This window comes from Cyprinodon tularosa, unplaced genomic scaffold (genome assembly GCF_016077235.1).
Source record: "Cyprinodon tularosa strain WSP-4 unplaced genomic scaffold, ASM1607723v1 ctg976, whole genome shotgun sequence".
NCBI lineage: Eukaryota > Metazoa > Chordata > Actinopteri > Cyprinodontiformes > Cyprinodontidae > Cyprinodon > Cyprinodon tularosa.
Window position 1 is genome coordinate 44,429 of NW_024039758.1, and position 18,012 is coordinate 62,440.

At 39.2% G+C, this 18,012-nt stretch overlaps 1 protein-coding gene across 1 annotated transcript in view; it reads left to right on the forward strand.

The window, feature by feature from the left end:
* Positions 1-17,663, forward strand: part of LOC119776999 — a 59,929-nt gene extending 42,266 nt beyond the window's left edge. Inside the window, exons 6-10 of the mRNA XM_038275723.1 lie at positions 2,744-2,814; positions 6,810-6,920; positions 6,995-7,092; positions 15,554-15,623; positions 16,489-17,663. Of these exons, the coding sequence (XP_038131651.1) occupies positions 2,744-2,814; positions 6,810-6,920; positions 6,995-7,092; positions 15,554-15,623; positions 16,489-16,740 (602 nt within the window). The 3' untranslated portion in view covers positions 16,741-17,663. The remainder of the gene's footprint in view (positions 1-2,743; positions 2,815-6,809; positions 6,921-6,994; positions 7,093-15,553; positions 15,624-16,488) is intronic.
* The last annotated feature ends 349 nt before the right edge of the window (positions 17,664-18,012 follow it).

The following is an 18,012-nucleotide window of genomic DNA, read 5'->3' on the forward strand; positions in this document are numbered from 1 at the left end:
GTTTCTCTAGTCCTTGAGGCTGGTTCCTGTGCTGCCATGATCAGTGCTTCTGTGCTGTCCTTCAGCCCAGCCCTCTCTACATCTCCATGATGTATTCTTGGAGCTTGGATGTTTCATTGTCATTGGTGGCTCTGACACTAACTAGGCCTATGTCTCTGTCTTTGTGCTCAGTATATAGTTTGTGGATAATGGAATAGAAGTGGAATCCACCATGCATGGTGAGTAGTTTCCCTGTTTTAACATCAGTAGCCGGAATTTCCTCCCTAGGCAAACTTATTATTTGGTCTTATTATTGGTCTTATTAACTTAATATTATTATCAACTTATTGTTGATTGCCTGAACCTTGTTCTTTCCATAGAGCTGATTTCTAGGAATTGGCCTTACTTGTTGCAGCTATTTGGCTGTTGCAGCTTTCTTTGTAGCCTCTTTTGGTTGCCATTTGCCTCTGGTATTCCAAGGTACTTGTTGATATCTTCTACATCTGCTATTCCGCATTCTGGAAGTATGATCCCCTCTGTGTGGAATACCTTCCCTCTCCTTGTCCCCATTCGGCCACATTTCTCCAGACATTCTGACGTCCCTGCTTATGATTCTGGTGGTGTGGATCAGCGAGTCAATGACTCGTTCTATTAGCATACAGCTTGATCTCCGATAATAAAGTAAAAAACTTTGCTGTTATTTCTGATCAGGAACTTTCATTTAAATCTGATATTCAACAGGTTTCTAGATTTCCTTCTTTAATCCCGGGAGTACTGCTACAATCAGCAATATCTTGTCCATGGGTGATGTTGAGAATCTAGTCCATGCATTTGCTACTTTAAAGCTGGACCATTGTAATTTTTTACTGTCCGGAAGTCAACAAACTGTAATTAAAAGCCTGCAGTTTCCCCTATTTTTCCTTCCCTGAATTACTTTTCTTCTAAATATGAATTAAGTAATTATTTCATAGTTTATTTACCTATTGTATTCTAGCATAGTAGTATGGAAACGAAAAGCAAACTAAACCCCTTTCAAGAATTCAGGACTCTTCAAAAGCCTGCGATTAACCAGGAAACCAGTCAGTTTAAAGTATTTGTACCAAATTATCATTATTATTATTAAGTACACTAATCAAAGTGTCAGCTGTAATTCCGTCAGTAGTTTATAGAGTTTATAGACTCTGTTAGTGAGGGTGTATGTGTGTAACTGAGCCTTGAATACTTGCTATCAGTGTATCAACCCTCCAGACCACTCAGGTCTTCTGGCTCCAGCCTGCTCTGCATACCTAGAACCAGAACTAAACATGGAGAAGCAGCATTTAGTTCCTATGCTCCACTTATCTGGAACAAACTTCCAGAAAAGTGTAAAAGTGCGGAAAGTCTGAGTTCCTTTAAATCAAGACTGAAAATTGTTTAGGATTGCCTTCGACTGTTCTAGTTAAACAGTTCAACTAAAACATATTTTCTTTAAATTAATCATTTCAAAAGCATTACCATTAGTATAATAATAAAGAATATACATACAAATAATTAGAAATCAAATACTGGAAAATTAGCCCAAACAAAGTCCTCTTCTTCTCCATAAAAAAAAAATCATCCAATAAATAAATGTAATCTAACAAAAACTTCCAACTGTTTTTAATATTCTTTTTTTGTTTATGCATTTTTTATTTTATTTATTTTTTATTTATTTATTTTTATTTTTATTTTTTCCTACTTGCTTTGATTCTGTTTTATCTTCCTGTATTTTAATCATGTAAAGCACTTTGCATTGTCTTTGTACTGAATTGTGCTATACAAATAAATTTGCCTTGCCTTGCCTTGCCTTGCCTTGCCTTGATGTAAAATTTGAACCATGAGATGGAAAAAAGGGGGAAAAAAACAATAAATTCAAAGTTATAAACCCAATTCTTATGCTCACTAAATTTGAAAAATGCATCATTAAAGGTACGCAGATGATGAAGGAAAAATACATTCTTTTTTTCCCGAAATGTGTAAGCAGGTGCATGTGGTTTGAAAGAGTATTATACAAGGTGGATGGGGGAAGGTGAACATGAATAGGTATTTCACTTTCTGTACATGGGTGTATAGATGTTTTTTTAATGGTTGTGGTCATGTGGGTAATAATTGTATGAATGAAGATGTATGTGGGCACATGTGAATGTGTAAATGTATGTTTATATGTCGAGAAATAAATTTATCGGCTCACTTAATGGACTAGAATAGAGGTAAAGAAGAATCGAGATGATCGTTGATGTTAAAGACTAAATGACGGAGATGTTATATGATTAAAAAGTTACAGACCTCGTTTCAGTCATAAACACTGAATTATAAATAAAAAGGAATTATATATATAATTTATTATGCATAATGTCTGTATGTGCTAAATGTATATACTGGAATGTCTGAAATACATTAACTTCTTCATTTATTATATATTGTTAAAGGTAAAAAAAACATGAGAAGAAAAACAATATTTTCTTCTTTGTTACAGAACTCAGCAGCCAAGTGTGACTCTTCCCAGCCCCCATGCACTTTAGATTTTCCATCCAAATGGACTTCTTTTGTATTTCCCCTCCTCCCTAACCCCAAAGAGACACACACACACACACAGACTTAATATCATTATTAGAGGTGGACATCTAATTTTAAATGGGACAATCCACTGCTCTATATGCATGTTACAGAAATGACGTGTACATCCAAAAAGGCTTCCTCACACTTTGACCTTTCCCATGTTGTTTTCTTCTTTTGTCTTTTCCAGTCGACTTTCTGGCAAAGTATTGCATTTTCAGTCAGGAGAAGTTGGAGGAGTACAAAAGGGCTTTTGAAGCAGTAAGTGAAGGGCGATTTAAACCCTTTTTGTTCTTTCTCTTTCAGGAGATTCTGTTTCACTCATTGGTATGTGTTGCTCTTCCAGTCACAGAGAAGGTGTGGAGTCTGCAGACGAATTGAACCTATTCACCTTTCACAAAACGCAAAACACAAAACAACACAAACTTCAGTGTTTGGTTGTTTTTACCTCTTTTTTAATTAGATGCCTCTAAATAAAATCACTTCAAAAATTGTCTAGTTTGTAGCGTTAACCTGCATATAATTTTATTTCATTATTAATTCAGATTTTCAATTGTGGCCTCATTCTACAATCTGATAATAGAAAGAGTTTAAAAAAAAAACTTTAAGCCTACAAAGACATGAGTCCATCTGGATTTGCAGGATGCCCAGAAGAAAGTAAATCAAGTTGGCCGACAAGTAAATCTTAACCAGTTAACTGGCTAAACTAAAATCACCAAAAATGATTTTGAATCAATGTGAATCAATTAATCATAAATGTTTTATTAAATCCAAAGGCAAATTAAATATTGGAGTAACTCATACGTTATCTTTTAAAACGATGTTTTAGTTCATACCAAAAAGTTTTTTTTTTTTTAAAACAATCCACTGGATTTAGTTATACTTTTGCTATTTATATTTCATTTAAAAAGTTTTATTTTTTTAAGTTGAAACATGTTAATTAAGGGATGTTAATTTACTAAAAGTATTACCATACCATACCAACTTTATTTATGAAGCACTTTATACACCGAACAGGACCAAAGTGCTGTACACAATCATAAAATACAATAAAATTATAAAATAGAGAAAAAACGAGTGTAAAATACATATTAGTATACAAAAATAATAAAACAAAGTAAAACCTCTCAAATTGTGCCAAAAGCCAAGGAAAAAAGATGAGTCTTAAGAAGGGACTTAAAAACAGCAAGAGAAGAGGCCTGTCTTATGCTCAGAGGCAGATCATTCCACAGCTTAGGAGCTGCCACAGAAAAAGCACGGTCTCCTCTGAGCTGCATTTTGTCTTTGGGACCCTCAGAAGCAACTGATCAGCTGACCTGAGGGAACGGGAGGGTGTATAAGAATGTAACAGCTCAGACAGATAAGAAGGAGCAAGGCCATTAAGAGTTTTAAAAACAAATAAAAGAATTTTAAAATTAATCCTAAAATGTACTGGCAGCCAGTGTAAGGAAGCTAAAACAGGGGAAATGTGGTCGAATTTTCGTGTACCTGTTAAAAGACGTGCAGCAGCATTTTTAACCCTCTGAAGATGAGAAATATACAAGTCACTGACCCCTGTATAAAGTAAGTTACAGTAATCCAGCCGTGTGGTCACAAATGCATGTATCACTGTTTCAAAATGCTGTCTGGAAAGAATGGGTTTTACTTTTGCTAGCTGCCTGAAGTGGAAAAAGCTGGACTTTATAACGGCTCTGATGTGCGCTTCCATTTTAAGACCAGCATCCATCTTAACCCCTAAATTTGTAATAACCGGCTTAACGTACTGAGCCAAGGAGCCAAGACTGGTCACGGAATCAGCAGTGGATCTGCCAAAGATCATTACGTCCGTCTTGTCCTCATTGAGTTTTAAAAAATTTAGGGCCACCCAGGCCTTCACATCTTCAAGACATAAAAACAGAGACCAAAGAGAGGTGGAGTTTACATTCTTTAGCGGTAAGTATATCTGTGTGTCATCTGCATAGCAGTGAAAGGCAATCCCATGTTTTCTGAAAATAGAGCCGAGCGGAAGAAGGTAAAGTGAGAAAAGGAGCGGGCCTAGAACTGAGCCCTGTGGGACACCACACGACAGTGGAGCAGAGGGGGACCTATGGCCATCAAGACAGACACAAAAAGTACGTTCAGCCAAATATGATCTAAACCAATCTAGAGCTATGTGACCGACGCCCACCCACTGTTCCAGATGGGAAAGTAAAATGACATGATCAACTGTGTCAAAAGCAGATGATAAATCCAACAGCACCAAAACAACAACGTCACCTGAATCAGTTGCTAAAAGTATATCATTAAAAACTTTTAAAAGGGCTGACTCTGTGCCATGAAATGGTTTAAAACCGGACTGAAAAACCTCTAATATATTATGTTCATTAAGATAGGCCATTAGCTGATTACAGACTACCTTCTCAAGAATTTTTGAAATAAAAGGCAATTTAGAGATAGGTCGATAATTTGCCAGAACAGTAGGATCCAAAGCTGGTTTCTTAAGTAGAGGCTGCAGATCTGCATGCTTCAGAGCTTTAGGAACAACGCCTGAGGACAAGCTACTATTTACAAGAGCAAGGACAGAAGGACCTATAGCAGAGAAAGCTTCTTTAAATAATTGGGGCGAAATAACATCATCTGGAGAACCAGTTGGCCTTAAGTGATTAACCACCTCCTGCAATAATTGCAAGTTCACACATTCAAAGCTGTGGAAAACACCAGAACAAGGTGTTTCTCTCTATTTCTCTTTAGAATAATCGATTTATTGTAAAAAAAAAAAAAAAATACTTGATTATTTTATATAATGGTATAAATGCATTCGTTTGTTTTTGTTGCTCTTTTCAGGTCCCACTTGAAGAAAAAGGTTTTGATTTTAATTAGGCTTTAAATAACTCACACTGTGAGAAAATTAGGGCAGGCAGACAAGCTCCGAGCCAGCTCCCATGCCAGAGGATGAAGAGGGCACATCCACTCAGTCACGGTCAGAGAAACAGGACTACACTGGAAAACAGGCCGATCTCCAGCATCTGTTAACAAGGGTGTTGATGGAAGCAGCACAGCTGATGTTTCTTTCCAGGATGGAGTCACAGCCAAACAGGAACAGATGAGGCAAAGCTACTCTGAGGAAAAGCAGAGAGAGCATAACGTTAGAGATTGAGCTAACAGAATTTTGCAGAATAGGAGAATAGAGAGAGAATGAAGCAAATGGGGGGTCCCATATAAAATGATATGGCCTTTTGGTAGATTTAGGTAAAAGGTACCGTAGTAGGTCATATTTTCTTAAAATAAGTGTTTATTTGTTTTCTTAAATTGCATAGGTATATTGGACACATTTACATTGGATTAAAACAATTTACATGTAAAATGAGAGCAAAACAGCTGCAGGCTCTTATTTCAATTCAATTCAGTTTATTTCTATAGCGCCAATTCACAACACATGTCATCTCAAGGCACTTTACAGTTCACCAGTTAATCTAGTCATATTGATTCAAAGTTTTCTATCTAAGGGAAACCAGTTGATTGCATCAACTCATTGCTCGAATGCAATTCCTCACACTAAGCATGCTTGTAGCGACAGTGGAGAGGAAAAAATCCCTATTAACAGGAAGAAACCTCCAGCAGAACCAGGCTCAGTGTGAGCGGACATCTGTAGAGGCAGACTTTCAATTGCGTAGTATACAAATATTTAATTTTAAGGGTGAAAACTCTCCTTCAAGTGGCAGATCCCACCTCCCAGCAGCTGTAAGACTTTATAACCATCGATGTTAAAAACAACCTCAATATGTTCTTACACTGAGGCTGATATTTGCAGTTTCTGCCTTAGTAAAAAATGCTGCTTTCATTTTTTGCACATCTCTGGTGTTGCTGCTATTGATTATCAATTCACCAGATACAGAGTATTTATATTGTAAAAACACTGTACAGTACAGCATTTTATTTATTTTCTTAACTCTGTCACTTATTGTTATTTTTATACACTTTTCCAAGGTCCACATTATGTGACTACTTTTGCTATAACCGTTGGCTGCTGTAACATCACAATTACCCCATTTTGGGACAAAAAAGGGATTTATTTTTTATAATTTACCATAGATCATCTCCTTAATTAAGGGTAAATACACTCATTTTGAGATATTTTTACTAATTTATAGATTTGCTTTACAGTATTTAAAGTAATCAGCATAATTTTTTCCTTTTATCACCCCTTTATATCCCCATGGTGGCTCGTTTCAATAAAACCAACAGACATGTATGAGGAGTTTGGTGTTTGTTTACAGGAGGACAACGACGAGGATGGCTACCTCTCCTGCCTGCAGGTTCTCCTCGCCCTCAAAACCATCATTCCTCCTGAGCTGCTGTCCGAAAAAGAAGAGATCTACGTCTACAGGGTAGATGAGAGCCCTGATCACATGCATTCCAGCAGTTTTTCACACCATCCTATAACATGAACGCTGTGATTCAGATCCTGGAGATGGTGGACTTCAGAGTGACAGACGGACTCGTGGACCTGAGGCTGTTTGCTGTGATTGCGAGTCTGGCACAGAAAATAGCCTCCATGGAGTAAGTGAAAAAGGCAAACACCATCTTCAGTAAAGCTGGGGGAAGAGTCAGTGTCACTGCCATAAATAAGAAAGGGAGAGTGTATGCATCTCTGTTTCACTGATTCTAGCATCATGTGTGGGACTCTTTGATTCTTTTTCATTTTTTCTTTCCTTTTCTTTAGGCTACATTAGAGGTCAAGGCTTTAAAAAAACTATTTCACTTCATTCTATGTGCAGAACCAGTCATTGAAATCATAAATCATTTGGACACTCTGTGTCAAAGCAATAAAATCTTAACAGAACGACGAGCTTCTATCAGCATGAATTACATGCAGTGAAAGGTAGTGATATTAGTAAACCGATTAGACCACCTCTGAATGAAATGTGTTTAAATCGAGGATCGATGTCTGCTTGAAATTTGTTTCATATAAAAAGTGGAAATCTTTTTATTAACTATGTAGAGTTTGCTCTACAAAGCATCAATTTAGTTATTTCTATAAGGGTGATATTAACTTGTTTTCTAAGAAACTGGGTAACGATGATAAACAAACAATGGCTAATTGCTAATCTTGCTTATGCTACCTCACACATGAGCGTGCATATAGATAAGTCAAATTCTTGCGTGTTCACTCTTGAAAAAATGAAGTGGTATTAATTTGTTCAAGCTTATTTAACTAATTTATTTTTGTATTAATTTAACTTTTCTATTCTAAAGAAAGACTATTTCAAAGGGATTGTATGTCTAAAATATTAGGTTATGAATGCTTTAAAGGTTTACTCTTTGAAACGAAAAGAGAAAAAAAGAAAGATAAAGAAACTCCAACCCTAGATTTTTTTTTCTTTTTTATTGATATGGGAAAAATACTTTGGTATAATATTTTTTTGCACAAAAGACAGACTTTTTGGAATGCCTGCTTGTAATATTTTTTGTTGAACCCGTTTGGTGAATGGGGCAACTTTTCTCTTTATACATATCTCCACTCTTCAGATGAGATGGCCATAGAAGGAGGTTATATTTTATGGTTTACCATTTCTTTGTTCATAGAAACATATCTTTTGGATCACTTTTCTGCTCAAAGATCAGATAGTTCAGATAAACAGCCCATAGCATCACCAGCCTCCTCTTTACTGAACAGAGTGGCATGGAGGGCTTTTCTACATATAAAAACTTTTTTTTTTTTTTTTACATCAGATTTCTCTAGATATTCAATCTCAGCCTCATCTGACTAAATCACTTGTCCCAGTTCAAGTCCCAGTAGAGTTTAATTAGCTTATCATGCTTGACAGAAAAGGCTGACTAACTAATTTTTTTTTTACCAAAGAAATACTTTGATTTTCTTGTCGTTTACTACTTTAAAAAGGGGCTAAAGAGAAAAAAAGCTTTAGAATTGCATCATATTCATTTGTCAGGAAAAAGGGAAGCATCGTTAATGATGAAGGGTGCGAATGAGTGATAGCAGTCAAATAATAATATTGTTGTGGCCCCTAAAAATAAATATATTCAAATTAAAGTTTTGTAAATTGTCAGATTATATGAAAGTAAAGTTAAATATATTGTGTGAAATTCTATTTCACACAATATATTTTATTAATTGTCATTTTTATTCAAATAAACCACAACACACATAAAGTAAAACACTATCCCACCAAAATAAAACATCTGAATAAATAAATAAATAAATAAATAGACATCTTCATAAAACTGTTTTGGATATCTACTGATCCAGTTAACAACTTTCCTGAAATTTGGGAATTTGAGGAGTGGAAAAATGGTTTAAAAAAAAAAATTAATAAAAAAAATAAACTGAAAACTTTCAGGCTTTTGAGAACAGTTGCAGCTACTGTAGCTCTAAAGACAGTTGGATAACATAAACATCTGATAGCATTTCATTCTTAAACTAATGGCAAATTAAGAATGGGATGTGTGAAGAAAGACACAGAAAACATTTGACGTTTTGGTTGTTTTCTATCCATCTAGATGAGTCTTAATCTTAAGGGGTTTATTTCGACAGCAAAAGGAAAAGATATGCAAACCTGATCGAAATAAAGTAGTTAAAATAGGTAAACTTGAAAGCAGACCACTTCAGGAGATCAAGCCTAAGGCCTGGATGCATGAATGAGAAAAATATAAATTACTAATTAAAGTTCTCCTTTCTTGTCATCAACATTTTTAGTTTTTAGATGGAAGTGAACAGATATCTGCTGCTTTCACTTTATAGTTTTGAGTTGTTCAGATGTTACTCAAACATTCTGTTTCTCCGATATTCTAAGAAAAGCACTTCGAGGGAATCAGCTTTGAAAAGGCTGAACTCTTCTGGGGCAAACTTTGGCCTCAGCGTCCCTGTGTCCCAACGTTATGCTCCATATGCCACAGATTCCCACACACAGCGTTTTGTTTTTCCTTGTCCTCGCCCCGGGGTCTAAGGCTTCCTACAGACAGGAGCAAGTGGAGCCAAGCTCACTGTGGAGGTCTTTGGAGGTCAAGGCCTGCACCCGAAGCCCTCACCCTGGACTGAGAGCTGCCTCTCAGCGAGGCCGGGGCAGGGTCACGGGTCTCCTGATTTACGGCCAGTTCTTTGTGGCGTTCATTGGAGGAGGTCTGTAGGCTTACTGCTGCGCTGGCACTAAAAGACCAGGGTGTCTGCTCTGTGTGGAGGCAATTATCGTAATGATAATGAATGTTCGTATTAAACCTCTTTACACAAAAATCCTCTTTGCAATTTCAATAATAAGAAGGGATCCATCAGCGTGTAGAATGCCGTGTCCCAAACAAGGCGAAAACAAAAGCATCCCTCTGTCATCTCCTCCAAACTGAACTGAACTGATCCTCTTACCTGTTTCACTTAATCCTGTTGTCTCTAATCCTGCTTTAGAAATGAGCCGCTACAGTAGTTACACAATCAGCCGTTCTGATCATGTGGAGATCTGAGGAGGGGTGTCCCTGTTTTTGTTTCTGGCTATTTCAACTCTCATTTCTTTTATGTCTCCTCCTTTCTTCCCAGCTTTACCTGTCGCATGTCTTTCATGTCATGTCGCCTCCTGTTCACCTTTCTGTGCTCCTTGTGGCCCATCTGTCCCCGCGTTGCATTGTGCCCCTCACACGGCGTCACATTCCCTCAGGGCGCGTCACATGGTTTGGCAGGACATGATGCTTGCAAATACCATCAGTGGAGCCATCGTCGTTTGGCGTTACTGCAAGTCTTGTTGTTGCTGTTGAATGAATCAGCAAGCATTCATGTGGAATAACCGAGCTGCAAGCAGATAAACTTGGTAGAAAAGACCACATCTCTCTGTTTGGGTTAGGATTTTAACGGAACGAAAAGGAGGTAACCAAAAAAAAATGCCAAAACAGAAACATTTCTGGGTTCATATATATTCAGAGACATTTGAAGCAGTTACTGTTTGTGAGACAGTTTGACCATACAACAATGAACAAGCACTGTAAGGTCTCTAAAGACCTTTTATGAGTAAGTTTGATGGGGAGGAAATTGCCTAACTTGGACCCAAATGAATCTATTAGCACAGGATGGACAAACATTGTGGAAAACCCTCCCAAAGGGTTGAGAGCTGGATGTCCCTCCTATCTATGTGAGACGGCAGAAGAGGAAAAACTTCTTCCAATCATTTATTTGTCCAATGGGATAAAGTTTCTCTTTTTTTTTTTTTTACGTTCACCTTAAAAATGCTAAAGCTCTCTGATAGCTATGGGCATATGTTGATGGTATAAAATAAATAAAGAAAGTAAGAATGAGGAAACTATGGGTCTTTAATACCATGCAGTACTGCAACACACAAGAATAGAATCAAGATTTCCTTTGATAGTTCAGCCCTGTTTTGTTGCAGTCTTTCAGATTAAAAAACCCACATTATAAAACTACTAACATATTTTCTTCAAACCTAAAACATTAAATGAAAATCTATTTGTAGCCCTCTTCAGGCAATGCTACATATGTTGTTAGATTTAAATCTGGACTCTACTTAGGCCATTAGTTTTGTTTATAGGATTATTGATTAGGATAAGTGCTTGGGGCTGGTTAGTGGAGCACATTGGGTAGCACTGCTGCCTTGCAGCAAGAAGGTTCTGGGTTCAATTCCTGCCCCGGGGTCTTTCTGCATGGAGTTTGCATGTTCTCCCTGAGCATGCGTGGGTTCTCTCCGGGTACTCTGGCTTCCTCATACAGTCCAAAAACATGACTGTTAGGTTAATTGGCTTCTCTAAATTCTCCTTAGGTGTGAGTGTGTGCGTCTCCTGTTTGTCTCTGTGTTGCCCTGCGATGGACGGGCGACCTGTCCAGGGTGGACCCTGCCTTTCATCCGTAGACGGCTGCTTCTGTCTCCTTGAACTCCAGTCGGCCTCGGCAGATGGCCGCTCACACTGAGCCTGGTTCTGCTGGAGGTTTCGTCCTGTTAAAGGGGAGTTTTTCCTCTCCACTGTTGCTACAAGCATGCTTAGTGTGAGGGATTGTATTTGAGTCAATGCAATCAACTGGTTTTCCTTAGATACACAAACTTTGTATCAATTTGACTGTATGATCTGGTTGAACTGTAAAGTGCCTTGAGATGACATGTGTTGTGAATTTGGCGCTATATAAATAAACTGAATTGAATTGAGAGAAGCACCAGCACCCCTCGCAACCCTGCTTGGGATAAGCGTGACACAAATGTAATGGATAACTGCTTGATTTTTATTGTGATGATTTATTGTGATGATGGCAAATGAAAAACGAGCAAATTTTCCGACAATGATATGGGAATTTTAGACCGGCCTAAAAAAAGTACAACCCGACCAATATTTTTATAGTTTTTTCAGTATTTATTAGTTTGATCAGTTTTCATTCAGCTTTTTTTTTTTTTTTTTTTTTGGTAGTTTAATTAAAACATTAAGTGTTTCGGCACAACTGAGTAAAGCAGTGATATATATATAATAATAAAGGATTAAATTAACAAATTATATAAATATAGGGACATTTTTTACAGGATAGTTGAACTTTATATGTGGCTAATTGAATTAATTTATTATAACATCAACTCAAAAAGATATTTAAAAGCTCTTTTTGCAAATACTTGATTTCTAAACCTGATTGCCTTTTTTTGGCAGATTTGTGGAAAACATGTGTAGGTTGGGTTGGGTTGGGGGTGGTGGAGTCTAAGGCTCCAGGCACAAGCAAATAGAAAGAGATAAGTCCAGTAAAGACCCCTGGTTCCAGCTAGAAGATAAATAATTTTGATGTTTATCATCAATCCTGAAGTCAAATCCTTTCCTTGTTACATTTTTTTTAAAGTGTCTGAAGAAAAACCTCAGAAGCTCAAAAGAATTGCACTGATTTATCTCATGTAAATGTAAAGATCGCTCCTTGTTCCATTGAAACATTAGGAGTTTAATTTTGACCTTTTAGTTAAGTAGGAGCCATTTTGAGCCCCTCCTCATCCACTAGATTTCAACCAGCCCGCTTAAATATCCCCAAACAACTCCAAGCTTTGTCAGATCAAACTGGGTCAGAATCTGTTTGCATCACCGTCTGCAGGATCTGCAGTGAGTTAGCCGCCAAAATGTTGAGCTCAACATAAGTGAGAAGTCTTCTGTGTTGGCCACAGTGGGGGGCCAACAAAAGAAAATGGGTTAGGCTGTTATTATCCTCCCAGCAGTTCATCATCGCTGCTTCCCCCAAACCCTGGCTGGTTGGTTCTTGCCATTTACACGCCGGTGTGCTTGTGCACCAGGATTTGGACTCTTTTACTGCAAACGAAGTGCAATTAATAATCATTAGCTGCCCTGTCCTGCCTCATCCTCATCAAAGCTCGGACTGCTGCGTAGTTTGGAGGACAAGGTCCAATTGCAGTGCTGGAAGCACTCAGGCGTGCACTTGATGGCCTAGTGCTTGGCCATTCTTTGCTCTAACAGGCCATTGAGCGTTCAGCGAGGAGGGGCTCATTAACACCAGGAGCTCGTTAGAGATGGGATGACCGTCGCTGTGCCACACGCTGGACTGGAGAGGTCCGTCCCAACACAATCGCTCCACTCTGCCTCTAATTATCTATGTGGATCCAGATTTAGTCGGCCTGAAAGTGGTCACATTGCACCAAAGTGTGCTCGGACCGCTCATTCCTCTCCGCTCGAATCCCGCTCATCCTGCTGCTCCCCCCCCCCCCCCCCCCCCCCCCCACTCCACGCCCACTGTCCCCCAAATCAGTTTTATCCGTTAATGTGGCGGGATGTCTCAGTGTGCCGACGCATTGTTTGTCTGTGAGCAACCACAATGAACTCAAAACACTTTAGCATCACTGGTTGGCAAACAGGGGGTCACCGGGGAGTAACCCGCCAAAAATTACCCGCCATGGCATGACTTATATTTACAAACACTCCACTTAAAGGAATAGTACACCCAAAACACGATTAGCCTTCATTTTCTACTCACCCCCATGCTGAACAACACTCTGGAGTACTTTTTTGATATCTCAAATGCATCTGGAGATCTGGGAGGCTTCTTGATGTCTGCTGACATTCAAATAATGGAGGTCTATGGCGCCCGAGGCAGAAAGGTCCATAAAAGTCCACAAAAAATGTGTCAATATTCCTCCATACTGCTCGTCCAATGTATTCCAAGTGTCCTGAGTGGGTAGCATCCAGAATTTACTCGAAACGAAGTCATTTAGAATGTTTTTAGAGCATAAACAGTAGTGTATAGGATTTCCTAAAAGCGAGTTCACGAGTCTACGGAAACCGCGGCAGACCAAACCAGACGAAAGTGCGCATTCAGTGTCTGCTCTGCCGATAATGCAAGCGTAGAAGAAGAAATGTGCTGTTTACCTGTGCAAAGAAAGAAACAACGAAAGAAAAATGTCTGAGGACTTCAGTGTTGAGGAAGAGCATGAGTTCTTTGCCGAGTTGAATGCGCACTTTCATCTGGTTTGGTCTGCCGCGGTTTCCGTAGCGTCGTGAGCTCACAGGCGCGCCATCTAAATGACTTGCTCACAGGCAAGTCATTTAGAATGTTTTTAGAGCATAAACAGTAGTGTATAGGATTTCCTGAAAGCACACGCCTGTGAGCTCACGACGCTACGGAAACCGCGGCGGACCAAACCAGATGAAAGTGCGCATTCAGCTCGGTTAAGAACTCATGCTCTTCCTCAACACTGAAGTCCTCAGACATTTTTCTTTCGTTGTTTCTTTCTTTGCACAGGTAAACGGCACATTTCTTCTTCTACGCTTGCATTATCGGCAGAGCAGACGCTGAATGCGCACTTTCTTCCGGTTTGGTCTGCCGCGGTTTCCGTAGACTCGTGAACTCGCTTTTAGGAAATCCTATACACTACTGTTTATGCTCTAAAAACATTCTAAATGACTTCGTTTCGAGTAAATTCTGGATGCTACCCACTCAGGACACTTGGAATACATTGGACGAGCAGTATGGAGGAATATTGACACGTTTTTTGTGGACTTTTATGGACCTTTCTGCCTCGGGCGCCATAGACCTCCATTATTTGAATGTCAGCAGACATCAAGAAGCCTCCCAGATCTCCAGATGCATTTGAGATATCAAAAAAGTACTCCAGAGTGTTGTTCAGCATGGGGGTGAGTAGAAAATGAAGGCTAATCATGTTTTGGGTGTACTATTTCTTTAAAGAAGTCAGAAGTGTTGGTTTCCACAAATACCTTCTGTGTTTTCAAGAGAGCTTTTCCACAGTCAGGGCTTTGCATAATTTTAACAAACGTTTTTCTTTTTATTGACCAGTTAAGAAATACCATACAACAGATGGAAAATTGTGCATGGTTCATAACCTTTTTCCGCCCTGGTTAGATTAACAGGCTAATATAAAGGCAGAAACGACTAATTGCATTCAAAAGTAGTCTGTCTGTATTTTGATCACTGTATAAGTACATGGAAACTAACTAATGGCTTCAAGGTCAGACATCTTCACCTCGTCAGAAACTTCTCAAACCAGGACTGTGTATAGAATTTCAGTGGGTCACTGTCCTCCATGTTTTGGGTCTTTCCCTGTGCCAGCGCTCCAGACTTGATCAAAGAATGATCAACTGTTTTCTCCAGAACTTGAACTAAAGCTAAGGAGAAAATCCAACCACTGTGATCACTTTTCAAAGAGAAGAGAAGCATATAAAACATAAAGGCCATTCAGGACCAGAGAGAAGAAATGTTGAAATAAAGCAAAGCAACACAAAAAGTTGAAAATGTGTTAGAATGGCCTAATCAAAGCAAAGACCAAGAGAGTTTTAGTCAAATTTCTAAAATCAACGTCCGCACCACCTTCCCTTCTGTCTGACTGAGATGAATCTAGTGTCAAAGACTCTATTATAAACTTTATTTTTTACATGAAGACATGTAAAATACTCCAGTTAAAAAGCTCCCATAGATCTCCTCCCTCATTTGCACATAAGACATTTTGAAGATATGTCACGTCTTCTCTAAATTATATTTTTTAAGCTTCTGTTCGACTTAGTTATACTTTCCTCTCTCTTCCAGCGAGTTTATGCGATCACTGATCAGCAACATGGACCTCCGCTCCCTTGAAGTGCGTCTCTTTAAAGCAAAGGTATTGACACCCTCAAGTCCGTCCTTTCCACTTGTTTGTGCTCTTGAACTTGATAACACAACAACACCTCAGATTGACATTCATGCCTCAGACATCACCTCCCGGTTCACCTTAGCCTCACTCCTGTGGCTCTGCTGGTACAGTTGCAATAAGACAAGCAGGCTGACTCTTTAAAGAGCGATCTGAAAGCGTTTTTCTGGAGAGCCACTCGGCCCTCATGCATGGAAATGAGGGAAACAAGCAAGGGAAGGGAAGAGGGGCGCTTTTCCTTTTTCATAGATTAGCACGGACTTATTCTCATTAAAGTGCCCAGCAGTGAACATGCCGTCCACTCCGCCCCAGCCTGTAATCAGCCTCAGACACACGGCTCTCCTTGGATGGACTGGGACGAGCCAATACCAGCTGTCTATGGGAGAGTGAGGAGGTAGCAGGCAACTCAAAGGCTGGCGGAACATGAAAGCCTGTGGGTGTGGAAAACTGAGCCCCAGACCAGGTAGGGGAGGCTTTGTAATTACAGAGCTGTTAGGGATAGGGTTGTTAACTGGAGAGGCTGCTGGGGGAGGCTGTGGGCTAATTACCAGAAGGACTATTCCCTGTCCCCGCCCTCTGCTCAACAATTATTACCTAGACTGCATTAACTGTGCAAACAGGTGCGCCAAACAGGACTGTGGTAATCTGAGGCCGCTATACAATAACACACAGGAGCATATTCGCACAGCAAACAGCAGGGAGAGAAGATCCAGATCCAGTTTTCCATATTTTAGGTTCATTTTAAACCACAACTAAACCTCTGAAGGAAAACTGGAAGTAAAACCCCAAAAAGAACCAGAGTTTTAATGTAAAATCCGTATTCTGAACTCTGCAGCAGCTGTTCCTGTTACTCCTGGAGGACCAGCAGGACGTGTCTGGAGCTCAGCAGGGCTTCATCAGCAGGGAGCAGCTCTTTCTGGAGCTGAAGGCTGGAGGTATCCATATGGAGCAGGAGGCGGCCATCAGGATGGAGCTGCAGCGCATTCCCCCACTAGATCTGCTGGACTTCCTGGCCTACCTGCCTCTTTTCATGCTCATCCACAAGTCTGTGATCTCCAACCCGCTCGATAACTCCAGCCACCTCTGAGCTCCGCAGCTGCATGTTAAACTGAAGGCATTACCATGCTGGTTTTATATTACAGTGAAGAATATATAACGAGCTGGATCTGCTGCTGGCTGAAGTGTTCCCAAATACAAAATGCTAAAGGTGCAGTTTTGTACAGTGTTTGTTAAGAAAGTGAAACTTTAATTTAGTTTAATTTCTCATTTATTTAGTTTAAGACTTGGACAAGTCCTAAGACTAATAAAAGTTTATGTTAAAAGACATTCATCCCACTTTTTCATATGATATCAGTCAATAGTAAAGACAGAACTTTGATCTTTGGCTTAAAACTAAATGTAAAAATGTCTGATTTCAATGCAAACAGCAGGTGTTTATAAATCCTGCCTGGGAAGTTGTTTGAGAATCCAAGAATTTTCACAATCTTTTGTTTCAAAACATTTATAAAAGGATTTATTTTGTTTAAATTGAGCTATATTAATCCATCCATCATCCATTCATCTGTTGTTCTTCTGGCCCTTTTCAACTTATATATCCATAAAGAGTCCCTCCATCATTGCATCAATCCAATGCCCATTATTAGTCTATCTTGGCATCCATCTACATAGTCTGTTATCCATCTCTGTCACATCAACGGACCAACAATCTATCCACTGTATGTCAATAAATCCATGTTTACCAAAATGTAGGACATTTTAAAGAAAAAAAGCATATTTGGAAGTTAGATCTCAAGACATCAATCAATTTAAATGAGGACAACTTCGGAACAGGAGAAAACTAAAGGCTGTTCTACGACCATTGTTCCAAATTGTATGTTATAAACTCTTCTGAATAAATACAGGCTATACTCAAATATTAGGTTGAGTTTATATCTGTTTTTCAGTGGTGTCAAAAGTATACATACATTTCTTACTTAAGTAGAAGTATAGATACTGCAGTTTAAAAACACTCTGGTAAAAGTTGAAGTATCAACTTGACCTCTTTACTCAAGTAAAAGTGAACAAGTATGTGCTACAAAAACTACTTAAAGTATAAAAGTATGAAGTAACCTTTAAAAAAAAAACAGCCAAATGCCGCCACTCGTGGGGCGACAGTGGCGTCGGATGTAGGAGTTTGCCCTGAAATCGAAGGGTTGACGGTTCAAGCCTTGGCTCCAACTTTCAGTGTCGTTGTGTCCTTGGGCAAGACACTTCACCTGCATTGTCTACTGATGGTGGTCAGAGGGCCAGGTGGCGCCAGTGTATGGCAGCCCCACTACTGTCAGTGTGCCCCAGGGTAGCTGTGGCTACAATGTAGCTT